Below are 16,980 nucleotides of genomic sequence, written 5' to 3'. Positions count from 1 at the left end.
GGTTGGAAACTGTGTTAATCGCATAGATTGCATATAAAACAAATCTGTGGCTATGGTTCCTGTTTTGTGGATTGTGCCATTTATAATATTTCTGCAAAACTGACTACATACGGAATTTTACTCTCAATCCAACTCAAAGTAAACTAAATTCTCAATTTCGTTGCGGGCAAGGTTTTACACTTCTGGTAGTCCCACAATGCAGTGCGCCCGCAAAGCCACTCGTCACCTGGACCAACCGTTTGTGTGTGCGTTGCCATGGTGAGCAGTCACGCGCGCGCGCACACTTACACGCGCCTTTATCGTTAAGAAGTTGGTTTCGGTACTACGTGCAGTTTAACTGAAGAATCGTGGCGTTATCGGCAGGCCCAGACAACGGGCGAGGACAGGAAATGCATCCCGAGATGGTGAGTTGAGATGAAGAACGAAGCGGCACATTGCAGACAGAAGACTCGGCCTGAATAAAGAGGGTCAGGGAGTTGCACCGTCAAGGCTGACATGTCAATAACACATGTTTCTCTGGTTTTTATGTGTTCCTGATCACACAAAATAAGGTTACACGGTTTATTATAGGCTACAGAAGTTTAGGCTGGTTCATCAAAGCTGGTATTTTTTTCAGTTAGGCTGACGTCTTGTTTTATGGATATCCTGCTGTGTGTTAAGTAGGCTGTGTGTATGCGAGCTACTTATGGGAAGCAATGAAGGACACATTTATTGTATCAAGTACGCCTTAGGTCATGATCAAATGTAACTCTGTTTCCTTCCCACTGTCAGGTTTGTGTACGCGTTTGTTTTCAATATAATTGACCTTGAATATAGCCTCCTAATGTCCTGTGGCTTGGATAGGCTGCATCTTAATTCCCTTTAAATCCCTCTACAACAGATTGCCATATGTGAAGGCTGAACACAAGCCAGCAGTCCTCTGGCTAGCATCCCGGCATGTCTTGTGGCTTATTGTTCCAGTGAGAGCGGAATATCAAGCAGGGTTTTGTTTAGAGAAGTCATTTCTACTTTGCAGTGGAACATAAAGGATACATTGAGGAGTATTTATAGACTATACGGCATGCAAAAATGATGACACATCTTTAAACATTTACATATTCGTAGTTGCTGTGATGATTTGTTCAGATTATCAGGAGTTGGGCATTGTCTTTGGATTGGCGTTCCTGGCCTCATCCCATGAAACAAACATATATATATCATTTTGTTTAGCTGTCCCTGGCTTATCTGCAACGGCATTTCCTTTAACCTGATACAGCAGGTTAGTCAGGAGACAGGACTGCACTTAATTTCACTGTGAAAATCCTCCCACCTCACAATCATAAGGCTTTTCAGGCTTCGCATGTGTGTGCATTTCACTCTTTACAACCAGGATATCCATTGACAATTGTTTAGCAAAAAAATACCTGGGTTTTGTTTCATTACTCTTATTATGTCAGAGTATGCTCAGGTTTTTTCAGTTAAGATACATAACAGTGACCAGTTATGCATTTAAAAGGAAAATGAAGCACATCATGTCATCAACATGACCAAAGTCTGTGTTTCCTGTAGTCCCTTGGCTGAATATTCAACGCAAGTGTGATCACTGTGGCGTCAATCAAATCCTCTTGACAGGCAAGGTGCTTCAGGAAAGGTAGTGGGTGCCGGTAAGCATGATGGTGATGTAACATCCTATTTACATCCCTCTTGGCCTAATCTACCTAGGGCTGGCTTTGTCATCTCCCTTGGGTGGTCATGTTGGAGCCTCCTGCTAGTGAGACACACCTAATCCTCCTCACTGGGAGGAAAACAAGAAATGTTTGTCGCTTTTCCTTGTCCTCAGATCTGTTAAACATACTTTCTAGTGGGGATTATCCAGGAGTGGGTAGCGTTTCTCACTGTTGTGCGATTTTCTGTATTTGTAGTTGATTGGCGTCCACCTGCTGCTGCTCACGTTTGTTTTCTTTACTGTCGCCAAAGGGTCCGAAAGGCCCGGTGTCAACTCTTGGCTGATCACCAGGGTCCATCCTCTTTAACGGAGGATCAGTTACTACCAGATGAGTTTGGATCTTCAAGAATTGGTGAGCATCCTGACACACTGGCCAACTGAAAGACACCTTGGGAAAAGACCTTTGATCAATGAATCGGCAGTGTGTTTCCTCAACGTGTTTTATGCAGAAGGAACGTTAACATACTGATGACACCATCCTGAGAGATTATGAATCGCTACACCACCCTGAAGCAGCTGGGTGATGGCACCTACGGCAGCGTGGTGATGGGGAGAAGCAACGAGTCGGGAGAACTGGTGGCTATCAAGAGGTGAGGATGTTGGTTATATTTTCAATGTAAACATAGTTCCTCGCTGTTTAAGCAGGGCAATATATTGATTTAATAGGACTGTCGTGTAGTTAGCTTAATGGAGCTAGTCACCTAGCTTTAATATTTACTCTCTCTAATTAAAAAGGCTGCAGCCATGTTGACATGTCAAAGCAGGGTAAACACCCGTTTCATTGGTAAAATTAATTAAGGCCACAATAATTTGTGTGTTAAAAGCCGTTCCAGTGAGCCGACCTGCACAATACCAGGGCATACATGAGCAAGACCATAATTCATGTTATTAATTACACATCTTTCCTCCGCAATGACATGTCAAAAAGGCCAATGTTGTTCAAACGTTCCAAGTATGTTCATTCTAAACACAAGAGTATTTTAGTCGTAGGAAGTCAACTCTGGCCTATGACCTTATGTAATAATGTTTCTCTAATGTTGACCTACCTTAACAGTTCTACAAAGCAGATGGACTTCCTTTACTCCTATAGAAGTAGATTTAGTAGTACCAAATATTACAAAATATGTTATACTTTGCTCTGGATAAACGTCATACACCCCCACGGACCCCCAAAAAAACAACAACTATTGTTTGCTGCCATCACCAGGCCAAACAAACCAGCTTACATGCCTTTGTTTCAGCAGCATGGCAGCAGGGTTCAATAATAGATGAGAAACCGGGGAGATGTGTCCACTGGTTGATCATTTGGTTACCATGCAAGACAATACAAGTGGTGACGGTGAAAGGGAGTGAAAGTAGAGGGAGTGTGTCAGGTTGCTGACATTGTGAAAGGAACCAACCAAACTGGAAGGTGCCCAGAGAAGAAGAAAAAAGATATCTGCACTTTCTGTAACTCTTAAATAACTCCAGTTGGAGCGAGCGGTAACGTTGATTGGAGGAGACACGCTATCGTACAGGCGTCCCGTATGGTTTTTAATGTACATAGTAACTTGTACTCAAAATAACTGACATTACGGTCATCGAGAGAGATGTATATTTCACAGTAAATTCAAGTTAATAAGACAACAATAATAAAGCGATATGGTCCAGAGTGGCAATTAACATCACTTTACTTTCTAGAGCGTTTGCTTGTCTTGAAATGAAATGAGCTGAAATTACAGACACCTAAAAAAAAAAGCTGAATTATTGATGAAGACACACAAAAGACTTTTGTAAAGACGGGGACTCTCCTGTATGTTGGGTGTAAATTATATACCCTGTAGAGGTGATGCCCTTCATTCTGTAGTGCTGTATATCTGATCTGTGCTCCAAACTTAATGTCTGGTTCTGTCTTTTACAGAATGAAGAGGAAGTTTTATTCATGGGAAGAATGTATGAACCTAAGAGAGGTCAAGGTAAGATGGTGATTCTTTGGTATGGGACAGTTTTTGGCCACTTCCAGAAATAAAAATACATTTTTCTTGGAAGATAAATCTGTGTGATTTAAGCAAGAATGCGCAGCAGCTCCTCGAACACAACGGACAGTTGGCCTTTTTTGTGTATCTTTGCATTTAGAATATTGCAAATCAACTTTGCATCACATGCTTTGATGTCAAACACTGAACTGGCAATGATTGCTGTTTTACATTTACATTACATTGTGCACTTAAAGTTCTACACACACTAACTACCTCACATTACCCTGAGCTACCTGCTGGCATTTTCGGATTCACAAATGCAGAAGTTTCATGTATTTGTGTGATCACACGAGTGCCGTCATTCTTACCGTTTTCCTCGATGTGTCACACCAGTCGCTGAAGAAGCTGAACCATGCGAATGTGGTGAAGCTGAAGGAGGTAATCAGAGAGAACGATCACCTTTACTTTGTCTTTGAGTACATGAAGGAGAACCTCTACCAGCTTATGAAGGACAGGTAAGAAGAGAAATACCACACTTTGCCAGGCTGATGTCTTTAGAAGGTGTATATAACACAGCGCTCTAGTTTGATCGAGACACACCGTCTCTGGGGGAAGCCCTGATGTTTTTGCTAGTTTGGAAATCCCAGGCGTCCGCCACACTTACCCTCATGAATTTGTCATCTGCGTTGTTTTTTTAGCATTGTTTTACAAGTTAGTTTTGTGTGTACAAAGTCCAACAATGTCTATGTAATGGTGCTTACATTAGCAGGCTCATGAGAATTCTGTCAATTTTATGTTTACAGAAAAAGGTTGTTCCCTGAATCAGTGATAAGAAACATAAGCTTTCAGATTTTACAAGGCCTGTCATTTATTCACAAACATGGTAGGTGCACTGTGTTCCCTTCGTGCGTTGCAATTGCATGAGAGTGGCAGCATTCTGCAAGATTCTTTGAAGAAACCTTAAAACTTTCAACCAGGAACCCGAATAGTTAAACTGGTGATTCATTTATCAGAATCTTGTAGTTTGTCAACTCTTCATAACTGCCTCATCTAACTCATTGGTCTGCATTTCTAATGGATGTGTGCAAGTTTCAAGAATATTACAGAAAACTCATTCAAACGTGTGCATGTTCAAATGCAAACGAGCACATTCCCAGCCTTCATTTGTCCTACAACACATGCTTACACACATCCAAGAGCGCACATGCTTTTCAGGATTTCTCTTCTTTCTCGCTGCTTTTCTTGAATTTCTCTTTCCTTTCTTTTTTTGTTGTTGTACCTCTTTGGCTGCTGTTCAGCGAGAATAAGAAGTTATCAGAGAATGAAATTAGGAACATCATGTTTCAAGTGGTATCTGGGTTGGCTTTTGTACATAAGCATGGTAAGAGGCTTTACTCTGTCTTACTCTTTACCTGTTCAGTAGTACAGTATTGCAGTAGTTGGTTTGGGTGTATATTGTCAAAAAAAAGAAGGTAATTTCGTGTGCACCTCAGAGGGCCATGAGGACCACGCCCACACAGGCACAGATGTGGGCAGGTGGTGGAAACAGGACAGAGGGGAACAATAAACATTGGGGAATAAGATGGAGCGAGGCTGTGACAGTTAATACTGTAACGGCTAAATGCACTGACAAAGTCTTTATTTAGAGACACTCCCTTTTTAATGTGTGAATATGTGGTGAATGAAGTACTGGACAAGTGATATTAGGGAACTAAAACAGCTTGGCTAAAGGTTAGAGAAAACACTGTTGCCACAGTTATATACTGACGAAGTCAGTGTCGAATACTCAACATACTGGAATACTTCAAATCTGGACCACCGCTGTCGAAAGCAAATATACACCCATTCAGCAGCTCCCCAGTTTTCCTTTCTTGTGCTATCTGAGTTTTGTGCAGCATTTGTAATGAATGTAAAATACTTATAGAATAGAATAGTTGCATATGATTGCAGTTTGGTCATTTGAAGTTGACTCTCAACACAGTGGCTCAACTTGATGTGAACCTCTCCACAGGTTTCTTTCATCGAGACATGAAGCCAGAGAATCTGCTGTGCATGGGTCCAGAACTGGTCAAAATAGCAGATTTTGGACTGGCCCGAGAGATCCGCTCCAAACCCCCCTACACAGACTACGTATCTACCAGATGGTGAGAGGACTGCCCAGGCATCAGTAGCCTTCTGAAACACAGAGAATGCATCCATTACAGTGTGCACATTATGCTCTCTGTTCATGTTGAGGTGCAGGACGTGTATTTGAGTGTGTTCTCTGTCCAGGTACCGAGCTCCAGAGGTCCTGCTCAGGTCCGCTATCTACAGCTCTCCTATCGACCTGTGGGCTGTGGGCTGCATCATGGCTGAGCTCTACACACTCAGGCCTCTTTTCCCGGGGAACAGTGAGGTGGATGAGATCTTTAAGATCTGCCAAGTCCTCGGCACCGTCAAAAAGGTGAGAAGAAACAGAATGGAGTGAGCTGGAAATAAGTGAACTTTATTCAGGGTTTTAACTGTGTGGTCAAAGCCAAATTATGGTATGACCCGGTCTTGAACTGGTATGTGACCTCAACCACAAGGGCAGGCACAAGAGGGGACACGTTTTTATCCATGCCTATTTCATGATATATTGTATAAAGGTATTTTAAGCTCTTCCATCAAAGCGGTAGTTGGTGCTGACCAGGTGTGTTTAGGTGGTGTTGGCTTCTTACTGCATCATCATACAAGATGTACATATCGAGGAAGCCATAGACTGTTAAAACAAAAAGATTTGCCGCCACTGAAACAATAAATTGAGGTGTTTATGTAGACATGCAAATGATACACGTTACATTAAAAAAGGAACTTAAGCAAAGTAGCATGAATTATTGAAAATCTAAAATATTGACAGTGGGGAAAATGTGATAACACCTGACTGATGGACATAATAATGAATCACATCTGATTGTTTCTTCCCTAAGACGGATTGGTCTGAGGGCCACCAACTAGCATCTGCTATGAACTTTCGCTTCCCCCAATGTGTGCCGACCCACCTGAAGACCCTCATCCCGAATGCCAGCAATGAGGCCATCGCCCTGATGAGGGACCTGCTGCAGTGGGACCCCAAAAAAAGACCCACTGCTGTACAGGTAGGCAAAATCAAGTCTAAAGCTCTGGTTATGCAGTAAGAAGTCAAGCCTTTATTTGCTACGTCTGGTCAATGTAAATGCCGTTTATTACCTGTGATCCAATGACTTATTTGGACACAGTCATTTTTAAACCTGAACACAGCTACCTGTCCTCAGAGAGGTAACTTCAATTTCAGTGCAGGAATCCCCACTACATGCAGATTATGTTGTCCCAATACTTAGATTGCATTAGCATCTTAATCCCAGTCATTTTAAGTAGGGCTTACACCATACTTCCTTCACACTGTCGCTGCAAAATGTTCTCCCACTTGCCTGTGTGCTCTGTGCTGCCTCATGACATCATGTACAACACATGGTCATTACAGAGGTAGACTTAATTATCCGTCCACTGTTGGATCACTCTGTGGTCCCTTAGTAGGAAACACCTTTCCAGAGGGAGTGACGGTGCTTTTCCATTCCCTGCTTACGAAGCACCCAGGTGTAAGAGGCACATCGAGTTTTAGCCGGGTTGAAGGAAACAATTAAAATGCTCTTTAAGAAGAATATAATTATTTGAATGGGTTAAAATCTACACTGCATGTCCATGATTCTAACATACTTGTGTGTCAACACAATGCATGTTGTTTGTGTGTCCTGGTTTTAAAGTAATTGACTCTCGTGTTCTGGAGGACATAAGGTTGCAGATTATTCTGAATAACAATGCTGTTTTCCCTTCTCTGCTTGTCTAGGTCCTGCGTTACCCGTATTTCCAGGTAGGCCAGATCTTAGGGCCTCGGCCTCAGAGCCAGGAGGTCAAGAAGGTCCAGGCCAGGCCGCCGGCCCAGAAGCAGGTCTCGGAGTCTAAGGTTGATCCTCAGCAGTCTTCCTCTGAGTCCAAAGCCTCCACATCCTCCTCCAGAAACCAATATCATCAGCCTCTTCAGCAGATTCCCCTTCCCCAAACTGAGAGTAAACCAGGAGGCCATGCAGTGAGTGCCTTCATGCAAATCAGAGCCTTCTGACCCTTGACTTATCATATTGGCCTCCTCTTCCAAGGAGTAAAAATTGTTTTTATTTATCTGCAGAAAGCAGCGCCGCTGGGCAGTGAGAACAGCGTCGGTGGTGGTGGGATGGGGGTGGTGAAGAGCGGCCGGCGTCGCTGGGGCCACACGGTGGCCAAGACCTCTGACAGCTGGGAGGAATCCGACCCGTCAGAGACCACCGCCTCCAACTCCAAGAAACCCAGCCTGGGGAACGCAGAGGAGGAGGGGAGCCTGAAGGAGCACCGCCCACAGTAGGTGCTCTGGTGTCCGAACAGGACTGGATTTGCAATTTATAAAAAATTGATGTAAGAATGGACACTGTAGCAATGCATTGCAGAGCACCAAAATATGTGTAAGGTAAGGAAACAAAACATCTTCACAGCCAGTGCCTCAGTCTCAGAGCAAAAAAAACATTTCATGTTGTCCTCCTGCACTGTTTAAGAGTTGTGAAGGATTGTCAAAATGGTGTAGTTTAATATATATATATATATATATATATATATATATATATATATATATATATATATATATATATATATATATATATATATATATATATATATATATATATATATATATATATATTCTGCGTATTCTGCATTGATTATTTGATAATTTGATGAACACTTCATGTGATGCCGTTCCCTGACCTCTGTCTGGTTTCTGTTTTAAGGCCCAAGGAGCAGAAACCTCTGTATTCCTTCAGCACGGTCACTAAGCTACCCAACAATGTTAAGACTGGCCAAATGGACTCTAATCTCCCAGGATCTGCTGCCCGGCAGCACTACCTGAGCCAGTCCCGATACTTGCCAGGTAGGACTGCAATCTGTATCACTGGAAGGAGGTCGTCTCAATGTCGTGTTATACAAGCAATCTGAACAGTCTCATTATAGTTTTGCATCAATCTTAAATGCGATTTTGTACATATTTAAATGCTTTCTTATATCCGTGTCGTTTGATTTGACTGCTGGTAGATTTAATTTCTTTTTTTAAAATAGCCTCATCCTCATATCAAGTAAAAACAAGCAGGCACCATTGTGTTCATCTGGAGCCACCTGATCAGCAAGAAAATGCAACATGGTGTTTTATGTGTTTTGTACTTTTATTTTCCATAACAAAATGTATGTTACTTTAAGGGTTGATCGGCAAGAATCAAACTTCTGGAGATAAGGAGTTGAGTGGTTTGACGCTGCGGGACTTGTGGGAGAACTCAAACACTGTAAATAAACCGCTCGCTCCTATCGGAGGAGGATTATCTTTGACGAGAGACAACGCAGGTAAGGACTAATGTCTGATGTAGAGGTGTTAAGAGGTTTGATGGAGTGTGCAGTGGGAAGACGCACTAACACGTTAAAGAAATAATATCGAACAGAACAACTGTCGTGAGTTATCTTCTGATTCATAAAAATAAAGACAAAACATGCTTGACATGCTTTAGGGAATATTTAATTTAAACAACACATTGTACCTACTGTGGACTGTGGAAAAATAGCCTTTTTTGAGAATCCATAACCGAGCCAGCAACATAAATAAACATTAACCTCACTCATTCAGAGATAAGGGGGATGCTTACACCGCGACTCACCTCTTTATGCCATGCAGTGGAAACCTGGCGACTGTCAGTGTCACGTACTGTTACATAATATGACACTGTCCTGTTTGCGCCACGAAGGGCACGACATGCTAATGATGCAGCTAATGTCTCCTGATCAGTAGTTACGGAGCCATTGACAAAGCAGGGTTAGGGGTGAGCCGGAAGTGTCTGCGGCTTGAGAGAAGAGAGACTTCTATAAATCATTTGTCATGTAGACAGACACACAATACAGTATGTATCCCCGCTGTGCTCTCCTCCTCTGTCTCTTTCTTTCACTGTCTCTCCCTCACTGTTGCTTATTCATGAGATTAAGGCTGTCGCTGTAAGATCAAGTGCTGCTTAAATGGCCTTCAACTGCAACCCACTGCTCATGTGTCCCTCCTCCCAGCACTTACGCACAAACACAAACACACACACAACGTTTGTTTTGATACAGCTATATGAATACACCTCATGAATGCATTGTTTCTTCTGCATATAAATCCTCAAAAATGTAGTAACTCTCTTTTAGTTTTGTCTCTTCCTGTTCACTCTGTGCTAACATGTGCATGATATGTTTCTTCTTCTTCTTTCTCTCTGATTGCATGCACGCACATCTCCTCTGACTCTCCTATTTGGTGTGAGACTAGAAGAGAGTGCCTCTAAAAGTGAGGATAGCCCACCAGAGAAAACGGTTGTTAAAGAAAGAATACTGGAGAAAATCGATCTCTCCAAAGGTATTTCATTGAGATGACTTCACGGGAACTGCTTTGTTGCATTTCACAGCCGGAAGCTATGCTGTTAATTGGCTTAAGTCTAAGTTGCTATGCTGAAGCTCCTTTGTGTACAAGCACTGTAGTTGTAGTTGGCGTGTTGGCTGATAAAACAAGCTGCAGGTATTCACCCAGTGACTTAACATGCGAAAGAAAGCGGCTGCTAAAGACTCTGCAGGAGACACGGGTACAATACACAGTTTAAGCAGAGAACTAAGACCTCCAGTGGCTAAATAGATGTTAAATTGCACTACAACCACAACATCTTCCTAAGGGAACAATGAGGCTTTCCACTAATTATACTGGTGGCCTTGTGTGGCTGCTGGTGAGGCAGATCGATGGAGGCGCCGGGAGAACTTCAATCACAAGGCCTTAGTCTTAGTGCTCAGTGCTGTTGCATATGCAGTAGCCACTTCACACATGTCTACACATATCCTTTGTATCAGTGAAGTCAAAGGGTGAGAAACATCTATTAAGTGTGTTTACGAAAGTTTTCCTCATTTGTATGTTTTTTGTGTTTTAAATGGCGCACATCATTTTAGCTAATATGACCCTAACCAGCATGCCGCTTGGCTACATGGAGGCAGTGACAAATAAAGATCTGTGAACTATGTCCTTCTCCCCCTTTAGGGAACTTCGTAAGCACCAAATACAACCTCTCTGGCGGTTATATCCCTTCATTCCAAAAGAAAGAGGTGGGCTCGGTGGGCCAGAGGATCCAGCTTGCCCCTTTGGCTGGACAGCACACGAGTAAGCTTTAATTCCTTCCGTGTGACGCTGTCGCTGACTAAATGCTTCTTGATGTTTGGTCAGATAACGTCCCCACTTATCCGGCTCGAACTCCTCAACAAACCTTAAACATTTATGTGTTCTGGAAGAATAACCCTCTTTTGTGTAGCCGTCCAGTACTCAGCCATCATGCCATGCCTGACGATCCCTACTTCTTTATTCAGTTTCCAGTTTCTGGCCTGTACTATCTCCATCCAAACTCTCACTCACTGGGACTGTTTCTCCTCTTTTTTTCCTTACTTTTTCAGTCAATCTGTCCTCTTCTCCTGATAATAAAAAAGACAAATCGAAATCTGCAAAGCCAAAGCCCATATCCAACTCATCTTTGAGCGAAACTAATGAAGGTATTGCCGTTATAATGGGTGCTATTAAGCTTTTGTTGTTGTTTTATTATGAATCTATACATACTGTATATATTGAAGATGGACAAAAATGACGGACTGGCATGTTCCTCCAGATTACGAGGGCTGGAAGAGGAGGGGAGACCGAACTCAGATGAAGGGCAGCAGCTACTCAGCCCTGGGGAAGACGTCCGGGAATCTGCTGACCAGAGCTCCGCCTGTGCAGCCCGTCCATGGCAGGGTGGACTGGTCATCCAAGTATGGGGGGAATCGGTAGTTCAGCGGCTTCTACGGCCTGCTTGGACTGTTACCTGGTGGTCCACATGTTTGGCAGGACGTTAACCCTAAACACAGATCTGGAGGTATCAGGTAGGGGACAAAAAGTTGTCCCACGAGACGTTCTTCAAGGAGACAGTTTTGTTGCCACAGAGGCATCACTTTGTTAACAGTGATGCCTCTAAGTGTGCATGCAGTGTCTGTTTTAAGGATGACGGTTGCCATGATGCTGAACCAAGACTGCTTGACAATCCCACTGCGCTCCTGAAGGAGCCAGTGTGAGCCAATTCTGCTGTTAGTGATGTTGCATAACTTTTAATTTTTATACTTTATCATTGTCAAGTGCTGTTTTACTACTGATGACAAAGCATAATCAGACATTTATTAACAGCTTCTGCAATGGTATGTTCCCTCTGTTATTATTCTCATAACTAAATATTCAGTGCAATGGCTACAAAGAATGATTACTTCAACTTATTCTGGGTCCCACTGCAAACCACTTTGTATTATGCAATGCATTAACTGAACATTTTGTAAACATTTTATAGAAATAAATACATGAAAGTTCACAAGGCATTCATAAAATAAAAAGACAAGACGACCATTTGTATTATATAAACAAGGTACTATATTTCATCCTTTATAAAATGACATTAACAGTAAATGACAAATGCTGACAGTAAACTCCTGAAACCGAAGACGGGGCCACACATCAGGACCTCAACTCCATCAGGACTCCTGAGGTTTCTGGAGCAATGTCATACTGAGCTTTGCCACCATCAGAAGACTGGAACCAGAAAGAAAAGGAAACATTACATCCCTGTTCAGTGATGGGAGATAGAGACTTCAAATAGCTTTAGAGTAGGGATGATCATCTGGGATCCACAATAAATATCTACTTAAGGATCCCATCACAGACACATTCATTGAGTACCGCCACAAGGTCATTCTTACCAGAAATATTAATTCCCTCACCTTGAATAAGATTGTGTGTGCAAAACAGGTTTAGTGAAACAAATGGTATGAAACGGATACCTTGCTCCAGCCATCAAGCCAGCTGGCATGACCTTCCTGGACCCATAGAAGCGCTTTCCCATGACGGCAGTCAGAGCTCCTGATGTAGCTGTAAGACACCGTGTGGTGGACAGAGAAATCAGAATGCATTGCGGCCATAGAGACGCATCAGTGGTCACTTATTTACTGTATACACTCGTTACATTATCTCCATGCAACACACATACACACACTATGCAATACAGTCTTAGTATACCAACCAAGGGACACCCAAATATTTTTGGGGTCATTGGAGATCTGGTAGGCACCAAAACCTGCGAGGCCACCAAAGAGAAGACCCGCAGCAAGGGACGGTTTACTGCCTGAAAGAAACAACACATACTTATAAACTGAAGGACTTCAATGTGATGTAAAAGAAAATCAAACAAGCAAGCAAAAACCACAGCAAATATTACAATCATAAAAAATGTGCTCTCCATACCTGCTTTCAAAAAACCAATGGCTCCCCCGGATGCGATCAGGGCTGCATATCCATATCCGACCCAATCTGCAGACATGTTGGACACCTGAAAGGGCCACAGCGCGTGCATGAGCAAACAGACCTCATGTCGTGTTCACGGAAACTACTGAATTCAGACGCCTTCCTGCTGCGAAACCTACACGATACTTACAGATGCAAAAATACCAAAAAAAGGACTGTCCCGAGTGCTGCAACACTCGGACAGTCCTAGACAGGTCAACACAGTTAGAGAAAACCAGCCGAGGCAAGAGAAGACATAGAAACATTGTTTCATCTGAGGAAGTGTCCCCGCTGGCCCCCCGCAAACGTTTGTTGGGGGGGCAGGAATCGTGACATTGTGGCCACACGAGTGTAAAGTGTGTGTGTCTGGACTTTTGGATGAAGCTAGCTAGGATAGCTGTTGTACAAACATGCAACACGGGTGCGTCCCTTACATAAACGCTCACAGAATATATATTATATATATAGCTTCGCCATTTTCTTTGTAAAAGTATTTGAGCTTTAAACGTCTGACATTGTCACAAAAGACATCTTAAAAACGCGAATGAAGCCACATATACAACCTTGCTCTCTCAGTTTGTCCTCTGTCACAAGCAACGGCAGCAGGTTCTTCACCGAGCACAAATGAGTGGTGCACATAACACGCGTAGCGGTGCCTGATGGGAAATGTAGGCATGTTGCTTGTGAGTGCTGCGTTCATTAAAAGCGGAATTTGTAGAGGCAGTGATAATAAATTAATAATAGATGGTAATAATAAATCAATAATATATATATATATATATATATATATATATATATATATATATATATATATATATATATCCATTACTAATCTTTATTTGATGTAGTATAGTGTACATTTCACAACAAGCATCACTGTGTGTGTATGATTAGTGATTCATTAACAGGTTCGACATACTCATTCTCTTCATTTGCAGCATATCATTTGACACTGCCACCTCCTGAGATTGATTATGCACCCCTGAGCAAGGCTTCCCCATCTGTTTCCACATGGATGTGCATTAGTCAACAGAGCATGGTGTTGAATTAATTTGCTTGAAGGAATCTAATCTAAGAGGACCTTTGTTGTTTGATATGTCTCCATAATTGTTAATTATATGCTTTAAGAGGGGAACAAACAGGTAGCCAGTTCATGACATAACAGTGAAGTTAAACAGGCCTTGCATGACCTCGAGGACCGTTGATATCGTCGCCAGACTTGTTTTATTTATTCCACCACTAGATGGCACCACAGGATTACATTAACTTGTGTTTAAGCCATACCCCAACATCTCCGAGCTTTAATGGGACTTGATTTTTTTTTCCTCTTTCAAATATATATTTTGCTTTACATTCAGAAAAAAAATGTCTGGAAAAAAACATCACCTGTAACTGCGTCATAATATATGTTTTTAGTATTGGAGTCTTGTTGGGTGATTACCGTGAAAATGAACAGGTTTGGTCTCGCAATTGTGACGAGAGTTCATAAAGAAAGACAGGTGGATAAAGGTAACAAACAAAAAAGATCGCGTAATTAGCCCAAATAATCTCGTCTATTTCATTTAAAACCTGAGTGATACACCTGACATTTACCTGAGTTATTCCCTACGGCTATATGCTATTATATTTCACTATGAACATGTTCCTTTGGGCCACCTGCTTTTTTGTTGTTGAGTGTGACTGACGTCGGTTTGGCAGTTCCCCTCACTGGAAAGCTCGCTGCGCACACATTCTCATGTGGTTTCAATTACATTACTGTCTTCAATCCCTTTCCGGAAGCAAGGTGGCGCTATAATACAAGTTATCGTGCTGGAAGCAGCGTTTCATACAATAGGCCTGAAACCTTTTCACTCAACGGACATCAATTGCATGATCTCACCGAGCTACATGGGGCTTCTGTACCGGGACAGCGTCCTCATGTCCAGCTGGAGCGAGTCTGCAGCAGAATAAATAAATAATAATAATCTTCTTAAAATCAAGCGGGGCATTTTCCAACTCCTCCAAAACAACTTGGGGACAAAATAGTGGGTGAAATTGCTCCATTCAACACAACAAAGATAAAGTAGAGACAATACCTATAGTAAGAAACGTCCAGCAATATATTTGTCAATGACAAGGATTGCGCAATGTACGCACTTTGTGTATCAGCAGTGTGCAGCTGTTGAACGACACACACACACACACACACACACACACACACACACACACAAACACAAACACACGCACGTACACAGCCCCAATACCAAAATGCATCCAGAAAATATAACTTATAATAATAATAATTACAACAACAATTACAACAATAATAATGTATTATAATTATTCTCAATATGAATGAGCTGTGCAAATGGCCTCGGGTGCAGCCGTTGCCGACGCCTATTAAACACAGCTCGCAGTTTTAGGAAGCTGAACGTTGCCGGAGGCCCAGTGCGATGCGATGGTGGAAGTGGTTGAAACCCAGCCCAAGACAAACAGGCTGGATATCCAAAGGGGACCCCGCTCCTGTCTGAGTTCCCCCCTCTCAGACAGCTCTGCTTTAAAACTTACTCCTCCCTTAGTGCGCTGCAGAGCCCCAAACAATATTTCTGATCCCCCCCACCTCCTCCCCTCTCCTTTGTCCAGCCTGGTGAGGTCTTTATAGCTGCAGGTATTGTGTGTGCAGTTAAAATGTGTTCGCCTTTGAAGTCAAACATGAAGGCTTGTTTTAAATATTAACACCGCAAAAAGAAAAGAAAAAAATCTATAGATCCAACTAAGCAATTGGAAGAAGAAAAAAAAAAACTCAACCATAAAGGATTTATAAGGGAAAATGCGAAAGGGGGTGCATTTTTCCCGTTAAAAGTTTGTCACATAATCTCAGTGCACGCACTAAATATTTTTAATATAAAGTGTTTGATGTATGAGAGAAGCAACGTGCAGCTGCTGCGACGTGCTGTCTGTGTGCTCCGTCAGGGAGTTGAAGGAGGACAGAGAAGGGGTTTTGGTCCAAAGCTTCGACCATTATCACCTCTGTGAGCGCACGTGTTGCTCCCCTCCTCGCGTGCGTGTGTGTGTGTGTGTTGTGTGTGTGTGTGTGTGTGTGTGTGTGTGTGTGTGGAAGACAGAGAGAGGGAGAGCTCATTCGCTCCTGGCCCGAGGGGTCTACATAAGTATGTATTAGAAATAAACAGTGGATAAATAAATAATGACCCTCACAATAGCAGGGTAGCTTTCTGTGAAGAAGTAATGGTGTTGGCAGTTAACCTTCAAGTTTTTAACTTGACACAGTTTCATTTGCACTGACTATTCATGTTTTTTTTTAGACAAAACAGTAAAGAAGAACAAGCCAAAAGGAAAGATAACTCTCAGATATGTCCTTCAGGTTTTCTATCAGTCGAGGACAAATATTATCCATATCATTTACTACAACTTTGCTTTGCCATATTTAATTATCTCCCTGTTATTTATTAATTCAATATTTCCATAAATTAAGGGTAAACCAGTTACCTTGAAACAGCACAATACACTTTTCTCACTTTTTATAAACGAAATTTACTTTTAATGAAAATTCACCTGATGTGATGAAGTGATCAAAGTGACAAATGTTATATGTTAACAGCTTAAATTAACAACATATATATATATATATATATATATATATATATATATATATATATATATATATATATATATATATATATATATATATATATATATATATATATATATACATAATCTTATTAATAGTAGTGGCTTGGGCTAGTGCTGGCTGGTATCTCAGAGTTTCTCAACAATAAGTAGATTAGAGATTTTTTGGGGTGTTTTTTTATTTTTATTTTTTATCATTTATCGTTTCATAAACACTCATTTCATTGTCTTTAAAGACAAACTATGAAGTCCTATCCAGCACCCAG

At 41.9% G+C, this 16,980-nt stretch overlaps 2 protein-coding genes across 12 annotated transcripts; one reads left to right on the top strand and one right to left on the bottom strand.

Annotated features, from left to right (window-relative positions):
- Nucleotides 1–271: 271 nt before the first annotated feature.
- Nucleotides 272–12,155, top strand: mak (male germ cell-associated kinase). 11 transcript variants are annotated; one of them, XM_068581548.1, is made up of 18 exons: nucleotides 273–404; nucleotides 1,549–1,643; nucleotides 1,957–2,057; nucleotides 2,128–2,295; nucleotides 3,606–3,660; nucleotides 4,057–4,178; nucleotides 4,467–4,546; nucleotides 5,675–5,807; nucleotides 5,935–6,106; nucleotides 6,612–6,779; nucleotides 7,508–7,747; nucleotides 7,844–8,052; nucleotides 8,475–8,614; nucleotides 8,938–9,078; nucleotides 10,025–10,111; nucleotides 10,778–10,897; nucleotides 11,185–11,280; nucleotides 11,394–12,155. In XM_068581548.1, exons 4-18 carry the CDS (start codon nucleotides 2,195–2,197, stop codon nucleotides 11,552–11,554), a joined length of 2,025 nt encoding a protein of 674 aa, XP_068437649.1. In that variant the 5' UTR covers nucleotides 273–404; nucleotides 1,549–1,643; nucleotides 1,957–2,057; nucleotides 2,128–2,194; the 3' UTR covers nucleotides 11,555–12,155. The 11 variants fall into 11 exon arrangements, with proteins under 11 accessions (XP_068437645.1, XP_068437649.1, XP_068437644.1 ...); XM_068581543.1 differs by having other exon boundaries at nucleotides 274–404; nucleotides 2,155–2,295; XM_068581545.1 differs by having other exon boundaries at nucleotides 274–404; nucleotides 1,533–1,643; nucleotides 2,155–2,295.
- A 17-nt stretch (nucleotides 12,156–12,172) lies between these two features.
- tmem14ca (transmembrane protein 14Ca) lies at nucleotides 12,173–13,722 on the bottom strand. Its single transcript, XM_068581558.1, has 5 exons — nucleotides 13,651–13,722; nucleotides 13,049–13,133; nucleotides 12,828–12,929; nucleotides 12,589–12,676; nucleotides 12,173–12,340 (listed from the first exon to the last, which is right to left on the bottom strand). Exons 2-5 carry the CDS (start codon nucleotides 13,122–13,124, stop codon nucleotides 12,283–12,285), a joined length of 324 nt encoding a protein of 107 aa, XP_068437659.1. The 5' UTR covers nucleotides 13,125–13,133; nucleotides 13,651–13,722; the 3' UTR covers nucleotides 12,173–12,282.
- Nucleotides 13,723–16,980: the final 3,258 nt, after the last annotated feature.

Source organism: Clinocottus analis, unplaced genomic scaffold (assembly GCF_023055335.1).
Source record: "Clinocottus analis isolate CAN_PGR_092001 unplaced genomic scaffold, fCliAna1.0.p SCAF_18, whole genome shotgun sequence".
In the NCBI taxonomy this organism is placed as follows: Eukaryota; Metazoa; Chordata; class Actinopteri; order Perciformes; family Cottidae; genus Clinocottus; species Clinocottus analis.
This window is presented reverse-complemented; position numbering and strand designations above follow the sequence as displayed.